This window comes from Sciurus carolinensis, chromosome 5 (assembly GCF_902686445.1).
Source record: "Sciurus carolinensis chromosome 5, mSciCar1.2, whole genome shotgun sequence".
Lineage (NCBI taxonomy): Eukaryota > Metazoa > Chordata > Mammalia > Rodentia > Sciuridae > Sciurus > Sciurus carolinensis.
The window spans coordinates 145,640,531-145,660,598 of NC_062217.1; the positions used below are offsets into that span (position 1 = coordinate 145,640,531).

General features: G+C 44.1%; 1 protein-coding gene across 2 annotated transcripts in view; it reads right to left on the bottom strand.

Annotated features, from left to right (window-relative positions):
* Positions 1-20,068, bottom strand: part of Pik3ap1 (phosphoinositide-3-kinase adaptor protein 1) — a 130,769-nt gene that overhangs the window by 57,905 nt on the left and 52,796 nt on the right. The window contains exons 1-5 of one of the 2 annotated variants that reach the window (XM_047552353.1): positions 14,889-15,029; positions 5,547-5,703; positions 2,139-2,283; positions 1,253-1,395; positions 988-1,120 (exon numbers count right to left, since the gene is read on the bottom strand). In XM_047552353.1, the coding sequence (XP_047408309.1) occupies positions 988-1,120; positions 1,253-1,395; positions 2,139-2,283; positions 5,547-5,703; positions 14,889-14,914 (604 nt within the window). In that variant the 5' untranslated portion in view covers positions 14,915-15,029. Of the gene's footprint in view, positions 1-987; positions 1,121-1,252; positions 1,396-2,138; positions 2,284-5,546; positions 5,704-14,888; positions 15,030-20,068 lie in introns of those variants that run through there. The other variant, XM_047552352.1, reaches the window with a different exon arrangement.

Genomic DNA, 20,068 nt, shown 5'->3' on the forward strand with positions numbered 1-20,068 from the left:
CAGGTAGAGGTTTGAAGAAGGCCTCCCAGAGGAAGCACTCTCTGAGCTGCTGCAGGGAGGTGAGGAGAAAAGAGGCAGGCCAGTGGCAACCAAGGTGGAGACAAGGAAACTGTTCCCATGAGTGGCGTGGTAAGACACAGGTGAGAGAAGTTCATCCCATCCATACAGCAGGGCCTAGAAGCCAAGGGACAGGCAGAGAGTGGTGAGGGCAGCAGCCCTGGGGCAGGGCTTGTTAGTAGGCTGAGGCTTTGAATGTTACCCAGAGGGCGAGTGGGAACCACATGTGTTTCTAGAAGGGGGTGAAGTGCAGTTACGTCTCTCTTGACAACTATTCATCAACAGCAGAGGTCCTGTAAGATTAGGATGCCAGGGAAAAATCCATCCCCTAGTGATGCGTGGCCATCTAACATCATAAGCACAAGATACTATGCATGTTTGCGATGACACCGATGTGACCAAACCTGTTGCACTGTCAGTTGTGTAAAAGCACAGGCAGTTACGTTTAGTATATAACACTTGATGATGGCAAATGATATGTTGCTGGTTTGTGTATTCACTATACCACAGTTTTTGTTACTTTATACTTATTAAAAAAAAATAATCTGCTGGGTTACCCCAGCAGCAGCCTCATACATTACATGTTATATCTACTGTGTCTCTTTTTGCACCATCTTCTTTTGTGCCTGATTTACCCTCAAGTCTTTCTGCTCATCTTAACCCATATATATATATATACATATACACAAAGCCTCAGTGTGAAGCAGGTCATGACAGCTTGGTTTGTGAGTGCCCTCTAGGAGACCCACACAATGACGAAATCACCTGACTGCAATTCTCAGAAGGTATCCCCATGGCTAAGTGACTGACACTCGACTGGATTCAGATGTATGACTGAAAAGAATCTCTGAGCCCTTCTCATAGGATGGGCAGTAGAACAGCGACCTGCAGAAAGCACCTGCGTGGTTCCAGGTCTGACTGTAGACTTACTTGTCATCATATCTTCTTCTTCCAGCTGGTTGATTCCAAAAAGGTGCAGTCCGCTGGCAGGAATGTTGTTCTTCAGGGACTCGGTGAGCAGTTTATCAAGGGTCTCTGTGTTGTAGGGCACAATTTTAAAGGCCTGAACACAAAAGTGAAGACGGTCAGATTTTAAAGATGTCCAGTTATCTCCTGCCCAGCAGATTCAAGGCTAAAAACCAAGAGCAGAAATGACATGCCCAGAGAGCTCAGGCTTCCTGTTCAGCATCCTTACCTGACACATGAACTCCACAGGATTTGCAGCACTGGACAATAAATTCCCAATTTCTTCCATGTCAGTATAATAGCTGATATTGGTTTCACACACCACTAAGTCCCCAGAATATATCTTCAGACAAACATTCCCGGAAGAAAGGTCTAAACAGAGAAAAGATATTGTGAAAATGCCCAGGAAAAACAAGGGTCCAGGGGAAAGCATCCAGACAGTGATGGCTTCAGGAATGGGGAAGATACTAATTGGGGACTGGGAGAAAGGTCTCGGAGGCCTGCTGGGGGGCAAGCGAGGCAAAGGGTGGAAGTGGAAGGGGAGTAGGCCACATATGGCAGGGCCAAGTCAGAGCAAATGTCCTCACTGGGTGTGTGATTTAAATTTGGAAGGATTTGCCTCTGTTGTGCTTTCTACTGTAGGCCTAGTGCCTCAGTGAACAAGAAGCTGGGTTTGAGGCACTTCATACAAAGGCCAGAGGTCACAGGTGGAGGATCCTGGGAGATGACACTGTTTCTGCCACACAGGGCCAGTGGGACCGACTGGCTTGCTCTGCCTGCTGTCATTATTGCGTGCTCTTCCTGGGGCAGGGTTCTACACCACCGGAAGGGGTTTTGAGGGGAAAGAAAAAATTAAAAATACACCAACCACAAAGATTCGATTCTCAAAAGAGGAAATGCCACAAGTAGAGGACATGGAAAAACATTCAGCCTCTTTAGTAATCAAGGAAATGCAAATTAAAACAATGGACTGCTTTTTAAAAACGTGTGAAATTATCAAAACTATTCAAAGTGACCATGTCAGCGTGGGTGATGGAATAGTAAATAAGCTTGAGAATAATAATATTTCAGAAGACAGGTAAGCACTATTGACCTGTCACCTCTGGGCTACTTACGGGGAGCCTTCACAGACACCGTGTACTCATTCTCCAGAGTGGCTTCCACCCTTATGGCCGGAGAATCCTCAGGAGAAAATTCTGCTTCTGTTGCCACCCTCTCATCCAGCTTACATCTCACAATGACGTAGACAGTGGTTTCTGCCTGGTATGGGAGACAGGTCATGGTCCCCTCTCCCTCCTAGGTCCCTTAGGGTGCTAGGCTAAGGGTCTCCCTGGCTCCCTGAGCCCCAGCTCTCTCTAGCAAGGGTGATCCAGAGCACGGTAGGCTCAGCAGTCCAGGGCCAGGCAAGGAACTCTGGGCTACTATCCCAACAAGACAAGTTGCCAAAGACAATAGTAAACATTTATAACCCCTTATATCAATTTTATGGAGTTATTTTATGTCTGTTCAATGTACTAGTAATTTTTTAAAGCCTGGAGCTTGTAGGTCATTGTCTTTTAATTTCATTTTATAGCATTTCTTTTTTCATTGCTTTTCAGAAAATCACTGCATCATTGCAAAATTTGAAATTTTTTTTAAAAAAGTCCTCTGCCGTGGGTAGTTTGAGAAGTGCTGTTCTAGACTAGTCTTATTATTCCAAAGGCAGCCAAAGGACCAGCAGCATTGGCACCCCTGAAGCTAGGTAGAAAAGCAGACTGTCCAGTCCCTCTGGACCATGGACCTAGAGTCTGCATTTTAACAAGAAGCCAGGTGACTCCTCTGCACCATGAGGGGTGAGAGGCCCTGGCCTGGACGGGGCTCTACTCCTTAGGCTGTTCCTGGAGGGGCAAAAATAACTCATTGGCAGATGGCAGGGGATGGGGGGGTAATTTTTCCAAGGTATTAAGCAACTTAGACAGCTCTTTTACTTTGCTATAAGATCTCACACTGATGCTAACTCACAATAGGCCAGGGCGGGGTGGGGTGGGGAGGAGGAGTGAAGGTTCACTGGATTGGAGGTTCACCAGATTGGATGGGGGAATGGGAGGAAGGGAGGGGGATGGGAATGGGAAAGACAGTAGAGTGAATCTGACAGAACTTTCCTATGTTCATATATGAACACATGAGCAGTGTAACTCCACGTCATGTACAACCACAAGAATGGGTTGTACCCCATGTTTACTCCATATATGTATGATATGTCAAAATACATTCTATTGTCATGTGTAACTAAAAAGAACATATAATAAAAAAATCTCACTCTGAGTTTACCAAAAGGAATTAAGGGTTGAGCATCCCTAACCTAAAAATCTAAACTAATAAATGTTTCAAAATCTGAAAGTTTTTGAGCACTTATGTGGTGCCACAAGAGGAAAATTCCTCACCTGACTTCACATGACAGGGTTGCAGACCAAACACAGTTACAAACACTAAGAGTATTATATAAAATTATCTTCAGAGGGATGAGGATATAGCTCAGTTGGTAGAGTGCTTGCCTTGCATGCACAAGGCCCTGGGTTCAATCCCCAGCACCATAAAAAAAAATTATCTTCAGGCTATGTGTATATGGTATGCATGAAACATAAATGAATTTTTTAGACTTGGTTCCCTTTCCCCACATATTTCATTATGTATATACAAATAATCCAAAAATCTGAAATCCAAGATATTTCTGTCTCCAACATTTCAGATTAGGGGATCCTCAAACTGTATTGTTTTTATTGGGCTGGTTAAACTGGGAAGTGGTCCTTTTAGACTGACCTGGTAAGGCTGGTCCATGAAATAACAGGGGGAAAAAGAAATTTCTGTTCATTCTAAGGTCTTGCTATAAAGTCCTCACAGTAGACCTTTATGACAAGGGCCACAAGAAAGGTACAGCAAGCTTGGGTTTCGCAGGAGATGGAGGAAGGGGCAGATTCTAGGTACAAAGCCTGAGCACACAACTGTGGTTGTGGTCACTCCTGCTGCAGGCCCAGCCCTGTCCTACATGCACCTTACCCCAGGGAAGTGAGAAGTCAAAGAGAATGTGTGTCCATCCTGTTGACAGTCAGGACCCAACATCACCCAGAGAACACAACAAATAGAACCCTGGGTTAATAGTCAGCCCCGATGGGAAAAGGAATGAGAACCCAGAAAATCAGAGAGGCAAGGGGAGGGCAACGTGCTTCAGTTCCAGACACCCACAGTCACTCACCGACCTGACATCAGAGGGGAAGGCAGGAAGCAGTATGGGAAAGTGAAACTAAAATGCCCACACAGGCCTGGTCAGTGAGGGAAGGGAGTGAAATGAGCTGAGTAAGATGAACAGCAAGTGGTGAGCACCAGCCGGAGGATGCACATCCCACGCAAAGGCTGGTCACCTCAGGACTAATAATACCAGCTTCTGATTCAAAGGAAGCTTGAAACACAGATTTTTATGACTAATTTTTAAAACACTGTGATGTTCAAACCAAACATGTCTGTGGGTCAAACTGAGTCCAAAGGAGCAGTTTGAAACCCCACAGAGGGAGCCCTTGCCCACTGTCCTGGGGCCATGACTGCACAGAAACCTATTCCCAAATGCAAGGAAGCTGGTGTCCATGCTTCCCATCACCAAGACTCTCTCACCCTGCCGTCTTGAGACAATAGTGACAAGCTTAGCTAAGAGCTTGTAACCATGAGGAAAGCATTTCACTGCCCCAAACTATCATAAATGCTACGTATTTTGGGGACTGGGGATGTGGTTCAGTGGTAGAGTGCTTGCCTAGCATGCCCTGGGTTTGATTCCTAGAACTGCAAGAGAGAAAGAGAGAAGAATGAAACAGTATTACCCTATGTACATGTTAAAAAATAAAAATAAATAAATAAATATTAGAAAAGAAAGAAAGTTACACATTTTCCATCAGGAATAGGAAAATGATGAAAACTATCACTACCATGTTAGTTGCTCATCTGTTGATGAATGGCAGTGGCTCATCTATTGGACCATCACACTGAGTCACCTGTTAAAATAGGCTCTGCACTAAAAGTGCCAGTCACACGAAACTTAGGTGTTTCTCCAATCCTTTAATCAAGCAGTATTGGCTAGAGAGTTTCAGCAATCAAGTTGCAAGGCACTCTCTCGGGCCAAACCAGTGGCCAGGTGACAAAAAAGCAAGCTCTCAGTGCCGGACCAGCAGGAACAGATGCAGGCCTCTAACCCCAAGGACAGCACAAGTATCTGCTAATGTTCATATCTACTGCTGTCCTGCATGTTCTGTGTAACTGACCTATAAAATGAAAGTTTTAGATTAATGATACATACATTCCTGGGCTCATTGCTCTTTGACTGACTTAAAGGACAAGAAGTCCAAGACCCAGGACATGGGGGTCCCAAGGGAAACCCCAAGGGAAGGCGGAAATTATACTGAGGTGCAACATAAGACCTCCTCCCTTTTCTGTGACAAAGACATCCATTATAAACCCATGTTCTAACATGGCTCCCCCAGGCCACCAGCAGTGCCTACCCCACAGCGAATGCGGTCCGGCTGCACCACCATCAGGTTCCCAGGTGGAGTCTTCGTTGGCAGGTTCTGCTGCTTCAAGTAGGGAAGGACCTTCTCGTCCTCAGGCTCTGTGTCAGTGACTGAGTCACAGCCAGAATCTACAGAACAGAGGACATCACTGAATGGGAACAGAAGAAAGAATAAGTTGGCTTACTCTATACCACAAGAACCCCAAAGACTACCACATAGGAAAAGGTTTTGAATGTTAAACAAATTTAAGCTGAAGGGAATATCTCAGGAAGTCAGAGGATCCAGTGGGGAAAAGTCAACCACCGTAGGCCCCAAAGTCGGGGTAACAGCAAAAGTGGAGGGGAAGGCTGAGTCTAGGCTTAATCAACAAGCTTCTGGAAGCTTCACTAAGGTCTTCTGCAGGGTCAAATGGTTGTGAGGAAAGGAGTCAAGAAGGAACTACGTACTTAAAAGTCATCCTTGGAACACAGAAGAAAACCTGTGTTGTCCAAAAAAGTCATAACACCTCAGAATCAAGTTTGGCCAATAGAAGTAACAATGAGAAGCAATCATTTTCAACAAGCCTTAGGTCAGTATAACCAGGTTGCAGATCAGTACCATAGTCAACATTTGTCTTGGAAAACTGGGGCACGCCCAGGTTCAAAGAAGGTGAGCAGGGGCAGGTAGACATGTGGGGCATGGCACAAATGAGATAACCAAGAACCTACCAGAGCTCCAAGGAAGTGGTTCTTCATGAGGATTCATTGATTGACAGGCCTCCATGAAAGGTTATGTACAAGATTGTGTGTGTGCACACCTATATACAAATGGCAAATAAGTGCGCAAAACGATGCTCTACATATTACACCATCAGGGAGATGCAAACTAAACTGTCAGTGGGCTGGACACACTGATGCATGCCTGTAATCCCAAGGACTCAGCTTCTGAGGCAGGAGGATTGAAAGTTTGAAGCTAGCCTCAGCAAATTAGCAAGCTCATTACTAAGCAAGCAAATTACTTAGCAAGACCCTGTCTCCAAGTAAAAAAATAAAAAGGACTGGGGATGTGACTTCATGGTAAAGTGCCTCTGGGTTCAATTCCCAATACCAAAAAAAAAAAAAAAAAAGTCAAAGATATCAGACCAATACACATCTAGTAGAATGACCAAAATTCAGAACAACACCACCAAATGCCCACAAGGATGCAGAACACCAGGAACTTTCTTTCATTGCTGGACGGAAAGCAAAGTGGTACAGCCACTTTAGAAAGACAGTCTGGCAATATTCTACAAGACTAAATATAATTTTACCATCAATATAGCAATCATGCCCCTTGGTTTACCCAAATAAGTTAAAAACTTACATACACACAAACCTGCACATAGATGTTTATAGCACATTTATCCATAAATGCCAAATGCTGGAAGCAACCAAGATGTCCTTCAGTGTGTGAACTGACAAACTATTATACAACCAGATAATGCAATATTACTCAGCACTCAAAAGAACTAAGCCCAATCAAGCTGCAAAAGACATGGAGGAAACTTAAATGCACATACTGAATGAAAGGAGGATTAGAAGAGTACATATTATATGACTTCAACTATATGACATTCTAAAAAAAGGCAAAAGAAGACAATAAAAAGATCAGTGGTTATCAGGGGTTGGGGAGGAGGAAGAGATGAATAGGAAGAGCATAGAGGATTTTTAGGGCAGAGAAAATACTCTGCATGATACTATGAGATGGATGCATATCTTCACACATCTGTCCAAACACATAGAATACAGACACCAAGAGGAAGCTCTAATATAAACCATGGACTCTGAGAGATAAAGATGGGTCCAAGAGGCTCACCTATTTTAACAAGTGTACCATTCTGGATGCTGGATGTTGTCAGTGTGGGATGCTGTGTGTACATAGGGACAGGGAGTGTGGGGGACATCTCTGTACCTTCCACTTGATTTTGCTGTGAACCTAAAACTACTCTAAAAAATAAAGTCTTTTTAAAAATAAATCAGTACAAAGGAAAGGAAATGGTCGGTGAGAAGATGACTCAGCAGACACAACTGGAAAATATCAGCTACTAGAGGAGTTGGGGCATAATGGGGTATTATTTAAACTTATTTATAACTCCAAAATTAAATGTAAGTGAATTGTAGGTTGAAATGTGAAACAAAAATAAAACAAATTTTAAAAATTAAAATGATGAAAATATGAAGGAAATGTCGATTTGGGAGATTTATTAATCAAACAACTGAAGGAATCACCATCTAAATGAGCCACAGACTTGAGGACATGAATTTAAAACTTTGGAAACAAACAAAACTGATGGAAAAAATCCAAACATTCATCAGATAGCAAAATGTGGTATATCCATACAACTAAATATTATTCAGCAATACAAAGGAATAAAATGCTGATACTGGGTTATAATGATCATTGCACAAATCTATACATAGACTAAAAAAACACTGAACAGTACACTTTAGGTGGGTGAATTTTATGGCATGTGAATTGTATCTCAATAAAGGTGTGACCCAAAAAATTCAATGGCAAATTGCAAACTAGTTAAAAATTTGAAATAAATATGACAAGGGGCTAATATCTTTCATGTAAAGAGGAGGTCATAAAAATCTCTTTAAATACCCAACACCCAGTAAGTAGGTAATTCCCCAAAAAGAAAAAAAAAAAATTCCCTCCCCAATTAAAAAAATAAAATAAAATACCATTCTCACTAGTCATCTCCGAGATGTAAATAAAAAATAATGTGTTGCTCTTTTACTTCTCAAATTAAAAATGAATTCATGGGCTGGGGAGATAGCTCAGTTGGTAGAGTGCTTACCTTGCAAGCACAAGGCCCTGGGTTCGATCCCCAGCACCACAAAAAAAAAAAAAAAAAAAGAAAAGAAAATGAATTGCTCTGTGTGCTGTTTGAAGGTCACTGAGGGGCAGATGCTCTGGCTTGATGCTGGCAAGAGCAGGCTTTCTGGAAAGCCACACATCCAATCCAGAGAAGGAGAAAGGCTTTAGAATGCCTACCCTTTTTGTCACAGATTCTTCTTCCAGAAGTCTCTCCTAAGGAGGAGAACAACTGTGCAAAGTGTAGTCAAAGATAATGAACCAAGATGCCTTTTCAATAGTGAAAAAAACTCAAGGCAGCCTGTCTGGAAGAACATTAGAAACGTTCTTTTTGTAGAGTTTCAAGTGACACAGGTAAAAGCTCGTGACATATGGAGCAAAAGAAAAAATTTTTTTTTCAATAATATAAAATTATATATCTTATATGCCACAGGATTTCAACTGTATTTCAAAAATGCCTTTTAAAAGGTCAGAAGAAAATGTGCATCTGGATTCTGCATCACTCCTTTGCTCCCTCGCTCCTATTTTCCCTTCTTCTCCACTTTCACGCGTTTTTCATATTTTCCAAAGCCTTGCTTTGATCATGGGGGTGGGCTGATAAGAAAAGTAGCAACTGAATCCCTTGGCTAATCACCGTGCCAGCGGAGCCCATCTTGACATAAATGAGATTGATCCTAACAGTGTAGCACTTGGCAGCAACTCCCCAGCGTTCAGAGGGGCCACATAAACACTTCCTTCCAGCTGGTCCACTCAAGGAATCACTTTAGATAGCTACCAGCAGCTCACTCATTTCAGGAAGTCAGGCAGGTTGTCATTCACTCTGTAAGGCAATGCTAGTGGCGCCGACTGACAAGTCACAGCGACCTCTTACTACAGAGAAGCTGGGTGTCTCAAGGGGCCAGGGGCCAAGCACTTCAGCAGACTAAAAGCTTCCTCTGAAGGAAAAGCCAACTCAGACAAGAGCACCACTGAAACCCACCTGACAAAGTGGGATGAACTCAAACTTTCCCACTTGAATATGGAGACCCCCTCTTCCATCCCTATCCCACCCCTTGAAGACAATACCATCTTTGCTGCCAGTGACTCAAATACTAAATGCTCTGAATGAAGCCACCCTGGGAACCCCAAGGTTCCTCCACAGTATAAAACATTTTCAAGATGACAACAGTAACTTTGCTGATTTAAAATATAACAAAATCTCCTTAGCTCCTGTAAGGTCTAGAGAAAATACAGAAAGACCATCTTCATGAATCCAGTAACCCCAAATCTATAAAGGACCACATGACAAATACCTGAATTCATGGCAGAGAATTGGCCTGCTTCTCTTCTTAGACAATAAGAACAAGCTAACATGGCATGTTTTATCTTTTGCCCTTGCTGCCAAGCAGCTCAGTGACAAATTAGGTCCCTCATCTCTTTTACACTCTTGTCCAGTTCCTTGGTTTTGCCTATTTCTCTTTTTTGACATTGGGCTGAATCTTAGAGGCTGCCTCAAATGCTCTGAGGATCTGTTCTCATGTGAATCACCATTTCTCAAACGAGTGACTGACCCAAGTCCTCAGATATATTCCTCGTAAGGATTTGTGTTTGGGCTCTTCATCTAGATAAAGTCTTTAAAATGCAATGCAAGGATATTTCAGATTGCCCACACGACTGTCACGTTATAATTGGAATTTTGGAAGCTCATTTCCGTGTTTGTCTTTGCAAACACTTTGTGGCTAGATCATGCTATGCTAAATGTTGGGGTCTGGTGAGGAAAGGAGAGGGGTGGATGATATGTAAATGAGGCATTCCGCTAGTGAACACAAGGTTTCCCTGCACACTGCTTTAAATAGAGAAAAGTGGTGGGAGATCCAAGATCTGGAAATGCCACAGGGGAGATGCGACAGGCCTCCACAGAACCACAAGACCACAGTCTCAGTGCTATACTCACAACACCGCTCAGAAAAACCAGCACTCTCTTCAACAGAACCCATGTCATCTACTGCCTTTTATTTATTTTATGCCTATATTTGTCTCTTATTTATCTGTTTTGCTTTCAGAGTTGGGAAAAAACAGTAAGCATAAGGAGCTAAATATGTTGATATGTGTCTAAACAACATCAAAATAATTAATCTGTCAACACAAAAGGCTCATAATGGTTTTTGTTTTTTTTTTTTTCTTTTATGAGAGGTTATACATTGTTCAGGTTTGGAAACAATGAATTTACTGTAAACAGCATATGCAAGCACTTGGATCCACACCTAAGCCCCATGCAGTACTCCCTACAAGGCAGGAGAGCTGGTGACACACTATTATTACTAATAAGGAGAACAATGAAAGTGACCACGTGTTGAATACTGTGGTGACTGCTCCATACTCTCCATCTCCCTGGATCCTCCCAACAACATGTCAGACAGGGATCGCTAATCTATTCTCACCTCATAGATAGAATTTCTGGGCCTGGTAGGAATGAAATAGCTGAGTCAAGCAACAGGCGATGGGCAGACTTAGAACCCCCACCGCACCCCCAAGCACCCCTGGCCTCTGCCCTGCCTCCTCTCTGGATGTGGTCCTGGCGGTGGAAGGCTGAGTCCATTGCTATTCCTGATCTGGGCTTGTGACTCTGCAGTTCCTGAGACCGACAGGCTTTCACTGCTGCTAAGGCCTGCTGCCACTTCGCCTTAGGTGGGCTGCAGCCCAGCACCAAGGTGAATGGGCACGTTCCAAAAAATGGGGTGTAAGTCAAGACAGTCTTAATGTCACCAAGCAGGCAGGGTCCTGAACGCCCTGGCAGCCTCTGACCCACAGCTGCACCCTCTTATTTTCCAGCGCAGCTTACTGCCTCTCGTTCTGCAGGGCACCTGCTTCTCCTCAGGCACACCCAAAGGCAGGGGCAAAAGAAAGGCTCTGCTGATCTTAAGAGCTTTTTTCAGAGTACACAAGCTGACTTCTCTTTAAGGTAATGCTTAGCCTTGGGGAAGGTATAAACAAATACTGTTCCTGAAAACAACCACAACAGCATTCACTGCACATTTATGCATGCCAGGGATCGTGCAATGTGCAGCATAGATAATTCCACTTTATCACAACAGCTAGGAGATTGGTATGATTCTGCCCATTTCACAGATGAAATGTAAGTTGTCCAAGTCACACAGTGCATGCTGTATGGAAATTTAACCTCCAAATGCACGCTCCTATTCACCTGCCAAGGTTCTGCACATCATGAGCCATGCACTCCGAGGCTGCAAGGATGAGTCTTCAGTGAACAGCAAATGCTCAACTACACTGGCCTTCATATTACGATAGCAGTCCTTTCCATTCTTTCAGTTCCACTTATAACAGAAGACCAGAAGGTGGGAAGAGGCCTTCAGTCAGCAGGCTCCGTCAGCATCCAGATCTTGGAGAATATAATACCAATGTTTGGTTTTTTATTGTCTAAATTTTATTGTCACCTTCTATCTACATTGAGAAATGGTGGTTTTTCATTTACAGGGGCAGTTTCTTTTTACAGTAAATATGCTTAGAATATAAATAAGAGTTGACAAAGAGAATATAAAGTTAAGAGCACAGTGAACAAACTGTGGGGGCAGATATGGTAATGGTGACACAGTATTGTAAATGCAATCAATGCCATTGAATTTTATACTCAAAACTGGTTTAAATGACAAATACCGTGTTACATATATTTTAATACAATTTTAAAAAATGAACAACTGGTATACTAGAAATATATACTTGGTTTTTTGCAGTGCTGGGAAACAAACCCAGAAGGCAAGCACTCTACCACTGAGCTATACTCCCAGCTCCTAAATTACACACCTTAACTGGGCAAATTGTATGGCATATGAATTATATTTCAAGAAGGTGGTTTTTAAAAATAATAGAACCATGGTACAAAAATAAGCCCAAAATCATGCTGTTCGTTCCCAAATGACTGAGGGTTGGGAAAAGCTATTTTGATGTACTGTTTCCGTTTGGCTAAACAAAATTTATTATTATTATTTTTATTTTTAAAAAAGGTAAAGTGAAGGTGGGAAGGCAGGACAAAAGCCTGTAGCATAAGCACATTGAATTACTTTCTCTAAATTACGAATGACAAGGAAAAAGAAAGTGAACACAGAAGGAAACAAGGGAGATAACTTTCGACTGAGAATGAGTAGTTTTCTACCAAAATTTCTAGTCAAAGCAGGAATGAAACAGAAACGGCCACCAGGGTCAGGCAGGCAATGTGTGTGTCCAAGCTAGATGAAGCGGCTGGGGACAGGGGAAAGGGGGATGGTGTCCCCAGTTCACATTCCAGGCTTCCAGGGTGGCTGATAAAAGAAGTGGAAAAGATTCAGATTCCTTGGAAGAACACAGAAGAAATGAGTAGCCAAGCAGCCCAAGTGTTGGAGTCCCCAGAAGAAAGGGCTGTGTTCCTTCTGTGTCTGTATCCCGGGTCTGGACCCAAATTTAAGCACCACACAGATTGGTCAGGGATACAGAGAGAGAAACTTCCAGGGGCTTTTCTACTCAGGATGAGGTTTCTCAGCTGTTGAGATGCTCATCTGTAACTACCTAAGCCAAGATGACAAGACCCTGACACAGTGATTTCTCAAAGTCCTGAGTAAAATGTTCTAACATCTCAGCTTATTACATTTCCTGATCACATAATAAATACCCACATAATAAATATACACAAGCTCCAGCACCAGCCCTGGGGGAATCCCAAGGGCAAAGTCTCCCTAATTTCGGACTTTAAGGAACTTAACTGAATTGGAAAGATGAGGTTTCAACGTGAGAAGTGAGAGAACACATGATACTTTATCGTCAAGCATGAATCTGTACCATGAGACTACACATATAACTAAACTAGGTGACTGGATGTTCCTAAGTGTTCAGAAAAGCGTGGCCACGTGAAAAATCTGACAGAAGTTTAAAAAGTTGAGAAAAACTCTGGATGAAGAGGACATGCCTGGCTACCTTAAGTCAAAGAGCAATTTGATGCTGAGCATCAAACTGAAATAGAAAGGTATGATATTTTCTCTTTAAATTAATAAAATAATTCATCATTCACTCTTATTCCACCAACACTCATTGCCCATCAATGAATAACAAATATTCAAAGCCTATCCCAAGCCCCCCAAGGGTGAGAAAATATCTGTCCTTGCTGCTACTGGGGAAACCACCACTAGGAAGAGTTGGAAGGACTTCCCTGGGGTAAAGCATGGTTAAAGACACAAAGACATGATGGTCAATGAGACACAGGGGATATGGGAAGCCAGGTAGGGTGCCTCACCTGGGGAGTGCTGTATCAGAGGGGAAGGGAGCTCAGTGTCTGAGAGGACCCTGGAAAGTCATGCAAAGTGGGGTAGGTCTCCATACTGAAGACCTGTCAGCAAAAGGACTTCCATAGAAAAGGAAATTGTATCCAATATAGATTGAAGATGCAGTTTTAAAATAATTCCAGACACTCCAGCAAAACATACCAGCTCTTTTGTAAAGTCTCGTCAGAACTAAGGAGTGGCTGACCACCCCATCACACCCTGAGCTAGTTCTGCCTTTAAACGTAGAAAATAACATGAACTGGTGGCAACCAAAGTGTCACCAAGCCAACACCCTGCTCTATCTGCTTTCGAACGAGTGAGATGCTATAATTAACTGATGTCTGAAAATGCACCGCAAGCCTGGCTCACAAAATGCTTCGAAAATGATTCTTAATGAGACTATAAACATTCCTCCTTTTGGCACCATATTCATCTTGTTTGTATTGGCTAGTAGTTTAGAAATTCAGTGTCCTGGTTACTGTTGTGTCCTTAGAAAGCAAAAAGGGAGGCCTCGAGTCTGGCCCAAAGGAAGGATCCTTTGCTACACTGTAAATAAAAGCAGGTTCACCAACTGGAGGGGAAGGGCTTGCGATGGTGGGACCTGGATCTTGGGTTTCAACGGCCCCTGCCTCCCCTGGCTTCCTGGCAAGCAGCAAGACTTCTTTTCCATTTCAGTCATCGCCCACAGTTCATTCTCCGCCCTTGTTCACCCCCCTTGGTTAAGGGGCATCGAATTTCCCGTCCAACTAACCCCTTTCAAATACAAAGCTCTCAAAAGAGAGTAACAAGTACACCCAGCCTGACAAGTCACCTGCTGTCCCCAAAGTCACACACAGTCATCAAACAGAAGGTAAAAGAGCCAGTGGAATTGCCAGGCTCTGACCCACCAAGTAACTTACTGGCATCAAAGGAAGGGAGGAGGTGAAAATTTAGTGGCATTAGAATGAACAAATTGCAGTGATATCAACCATTGTCCTCACCATTGTCATCATCCCCAACATGATAACAATGCCAAAAACATAAGGCAGAGCCCTTAGGACACATTCCCAGTTCACACTTCAAGTAAACTCCTGGTGGCCACTCTGCCTTCCCAGAAACAAGGAGAAAGGAGGAGGAGAAAGGAAGGACGAAGCCAGTCCTGCAGTCTCATGCTGACTCCCAGAGGCCAGCAGAGTGCTGTTGGCTTTTGGAACTGGGGCTGACTCACCTATCACATCCAACCTGCCTTGCCATCCAGGTCTTCTGCGCCAGCTGCAGACACCTGGGGTGCTCTGGCTCCACAACACATCGGTGGACCCGCAGCACGGGGCAGGTGCTGGTCAAGAATCTACAGTCTTTTCCAGCTCATGTGAACAAAGAACCTTTTTTTCTGCATTCACCAGGTAATTCTCCTGGCCCTCCTCAAGGCCACAAGTTTCAGGATAAAGGGGGCAGGACAGGAGGAGAGAGTTTATCAGGCCTCTATGACCTTTACCCAGCCCTACTGCTCAAAATGAACTGTTCAAAGTGTTAGGGTTTTTTGTTTTGTTTTGTTTTGAAGCAGAGGATGACAGCTCTTCCCTTCCCCTCCCCAACCACCCTACCTGCTCTTCAGCGTGAACAAAAATAGCTCCACGGCTGAGGCTGCCATGACAACCAATAGAGAGTGGGTCCCCCCCGTCCACCGGGGATGAAGTCTGCTGTGGTTCTCCCTGCCTGCTCTCAGCTGGGGCCGGGTTGGGCCCTCCAACCATCTTCCACGTTCTACCTTGGAGGAGCTTTCCTTAGCAGTAACTAATCAAGTTGCTCCCTCCTCACTCAAGAGCAAAGGGTTATTTGGAGTTTTCTGTCTACCCAGAGTCTCAGAACATTGTTCCGTTCAGTATCCCTAGATTCATGTGACAAAAGCAACTATCTCCATTTACCAGGCAGAGCAATGGAGGCAGGGGAATGTAAACTGACTGTCCCTGGTTCCTCCACTACTGGTGTACCAGTGGGTAGGTCGGCATTTAGAAATCAAGGTTCCTGACCCCAGATCTGTTTAGCAGATGACCCACCATGGGGGAAATGATCCTGCTGGGTGGGCTGCTTCCTAACCACAAACTCTCAACCGGACTCCAGGATAGAAGCCTAGAAAGAGTTGAGGGGAAATCTGCTTCCCCACCATGGCAAACAGGTCACCAGAGCCACTTCTGGCCTGGACTCAGCATCTCTGGGGCTGCTTCAGTCGAAGAAGCCCAGGAAAGTTTCCCTGGATGAGTTTATCAAAGTCCTTAAGAGGCACTGTCCCAACAGCCAGCCCTGGGTGAAAGCCCAGTCCCGGGGCACCCGGTCTGGAGGCCTGCAGGCCCCTGTTTGGTTGTTCAGGAAACCCCAGTGTTGCTAACAAAGCAGGAGGTACCACAGCCCCCGTGAAAGGTTTCCTCTTTCTTCATCTGTTTCAGACACTTATAAATGTGCTTCCTCTCTATGTAAATTAGGCTCGAATGGCACAATGCGGGCTTGTAATGAGGCCATTAATAACTGGTCTTTTTAACAGGTTCTTCTTGGTTTCCTGGTTCAGGAATCAATTGTAATCTAAACAGACAATGATGTCTGGATTTGCAGGTTTAAGGGCAGACAAATGGGCTTTGTTTGGGGGCGGGCCACATAAATGTGGTTTATTTTCACCCAACCAAGAACCAAAGCTTTAAGGGAACCTGTGATAATAAGACCTAGGTAGGAAATTCAGAAGAAAATCTCATTCCTTCTGTACCTCTCCAACCCAATCATCCAACTTCCCCCAAAAGCTCCCAGGGTGTTTACTTTCCCCCATGCTGCTGACCAGAAGGTTCCTGACCAGCTGAAACCAGAAAAGCAGCTGGTTTGTTTCACTTTCCACTTTCTCGGGGTGGTACTTTCTTTCACTCCTCACCAGAAAACTGGGAGGCCTGGTCAAGTTGGGTGTGGCATGACAGTCCTTGGTGAGGGACTTAGGGAAACATGAAGTAACAAGATAGCACTCCAAATTCTGCTTCAATGATTAGGCTCGAAATTAAAACTCCTTTAGCCAAGACAATGCTGACTGATGATAAAACCTGAGCCACTGAGGCCAAGGATCTGAACACCTTCTGTAATATTTCCTAGCAACATAAATGAAGTTACTGAGAGATTCTGGGCAAGCACATTCACCCAAGCCACAGAAAACTGGATTCAAATCCCATTTCTGCCATTTACTGGATAATTGTACATTTCCCAAGCTTCAATTTCCTCTCCTTTAAAATGAGAGTATTAATACCTGCCTGGCCTGTTGTACAGCTTATCAGGATTAAGTGATAAACATTCAGAAGCCCTTTGAAAATTGAAAAGCACTAGACAAAGTTAAAGCAATTAATGTTGTTTATCTGTTGGCCAAATTGTTCTTCCACTAGACTGTGATTTCTTGGAGAGCAGATTCCCTGACATTCATTCATCTTTGTATCCCCAGAGCCTACAATATAGTGAGAAATCAATAAATGCTTCTTGCATGAATGAATGAATCAATGGATGAGATAAGACCAACCACCTAAATTACTAGCAGAGAAAACACCACCCCCACCTTGGGGAGGACCACAGCATGGCCTTGTGCCTGGAGGCTTTTAGCACAGAATTGGAAGAGAAATGGGAGATTTTCTAGACCCCCCCCCCCAATTTATGCTACAGGCTGGCCAAGCTGCTCTGAAAATTCTGCATGGTACCAGAAGACTTGGTTAGTTCAAGTCTACTAAGAAACAAAGGCTGAAATGAGATTTAAGCATACAAGAATTTAATTATGCAAAGCACCTGGAATAGAAAATGGGGAGAGAAGCTGCAAGAACCTTGAGACTGACTGAGCTCCAAAGAACGAGATGGGGAAGGAAGGTTGATTGGAAGTGTCCTGGACCCAGAGCAGGCCAAGGAAAGTTCTGCAAATCTACCAGGAAACCATCCCACTGACTTTGGCCATTGGAGTCCTGTGTCTCTCAGGAAAGGGTCTGCTGAAGCAGCCCAGGAGAAGCAGGGCCTTTTTCAAACATCAGGATGGATCTGGAGTGAGGCAGTGGGCCCTTGGGTAATTCCACTCCTGGCAGCTGGAGGTCTAGGAGGCACTTTCTCATGTCTGCCAAATCCATGGCAATACCTAAAAGCATGGGTTTTAGGGTCTAGAAAATCAGGATGCAATCTGCCTCTTACCAGCTGGTTACTTTGAACAATTTACCCTCTTAGAGCCTCATTTTCCTTATTTATACAATGGAAACTATAATTCTTACCTTTCAGAATTGTTAATGTTGAAAACTGTGTCTGCCCGTAATAAGTGCTAGTAAAAGGCTGTTGCCATTGCTCTGGCCAATATTATTAATGAAGCACTTCTATGAACAATTAGGACCCAAGAATAGCCCCATTGTTGTACACTTGTATTGGTGTTTTATAAGGTTACTGCTCTGACATGGTACATAGCCTAAAACCATGGTTTGGCAGTTCCAACAACCAAACCAGTTTGTCTACAAATGAAAGGTCAGAGGGACTTTCCCAGTTTGGCTATTTCCTGGAAGGGTCACCAGGGTGGGTTGTACTGTGCCAGGATCTACCTATAGTCACAACCTCCTTTCCTCTCTTTTGCTTGCCGTGGTTCATCTGCAGTGTCCTCAGTCTGTCCCCTGCCAGCTTTGAAACCACTGCCTCTCTTTAAAAGAAAACATGGTTGGGAAACCTTCCCGCAGAACAGGATCATCCCTGGGGCCTGCAAGACAAGGCTCTGTCATGCTGTATACATGATGAGTACCTGTTTGGGGACTCCTTGCTTACCTAGGTCTCTTTGTCCTTAACTGGCTTATTGTTGTTGTGTGTTCATTTGTTTCGCTTTGTTTTAAACATGGCCAGCTTTCATTGCCTGGCCACTTCTGGCTCTGGCCCCTGCATCTTATTAGAGGCACACAGTACCCCCTTGTTGGGTTGGTCAGGGCCTGAAATTATTAGAGGTTTCACAGCCCCAGTTGAGCTGGCGCAGGCCTTGCCAGCTGTGCTGCCCCTTGTGCCTTGGTGGCAGTAATGACCAAGAACCAACAAGAGCCCCCACACTGCACTTACCTCTTCCACCCCTGCCTCTTCTCTAGCCCCTATTTCCCAGAGTGTCACCAAAAACACACACTGGAATTTCCTGGGTCTTGACTTTAGAGGAATGACCTTCAGTTTTTCTAACCAAAAGAGGCCAAATTAAACTTTAAAAAGACATTGATTGTGTTTAATAATTAACAGCTTAACGAAGCTGACCTAACTGTATCTCCCAGAATAAGGATCTCCATTTCGCAGAGAATTTTCCAGGGAGTTTTAAGCTTGGGTGTTGGAGCTGGATCCTCCTTATCTCAGCATGAGGTTAGGCAGCAGAGGGCCCAAAGCGAAGGACTAGATGAACTCTCCTAACCAGGCCAAGCTGGGTCTTCCCACATGAGGGAAGAGGGGGCCATTCCCTGAAGCAGAAGGAAAGCCTTGGAGCAGCAGAACAGGCTGACCACTTGCCACACGGCCTCCAACACAAGCACAGTTCATCTCTGCACACGGCTTCTTTTCTCCTCTGGTCCTCCAAGCCAGAACCAGGGAAGTGCTGAGCTAACCTGGCACCTGATAAGCCTCGTATCTGCAAGACAGAATTGCAGCACCAGGGAGAAACATTGGTTAAGCCACCTCCCGCACCCATGACGGAGCAATATTTATAAGCTTAGCAGTTAGGCTGGTCACAACACCTTTGTCTCCAGATTGCATTTCTCTCTCTCACAATGGAACAACCAATCATGCTTAGTTTCTCTGCAAATCTAAATTCTTTAAGAAATGACACCCCAAAGCAAAACCTGGACTTCTCACACTTTTACCACAAGGTCAGCTATCCACTAACCACCATTAACCACTTGGCCTTGGTGAGTCACTTCCCCTGGCAGAGCCCTTGTCCTCCTCTAAGACAGTGAACAAATCAATTTGATTTCTGAGGCCCTGTCCAGCCTGACACTCTGTGAATCCATCGGCCTTGCTGACTACGTTCCCACTAAGCACAAAAACGCAGCCCTTTGATCTTCTACAAACATTTCTCCCCAGTAGCCCAGTTGGTTGTATGTAGTTCAAGATATGAAGTGAGAGAACACATGTTCCCGTTTGGGGTCACAGGCAGGAGGACAAACTACAGTTTCTACTATGGTTTTATACATAATCATAAGAACCACTGGGATGCTGATCAGCAATGGAATCAATCAGGAACAATCCATCCCAGTGGTTCTCATCTCAGAGGGAGGCGAGATGTTCACAAAGGTCCTGCCAGCATGTTGAGTTAGAAGAAGGCACTCAGCATCTAAAAGCATAGCTGGTATTATAATTTATATTTTAAAACAAAAAATATGCTGGGCGTGGGGGCACATGCCTGTA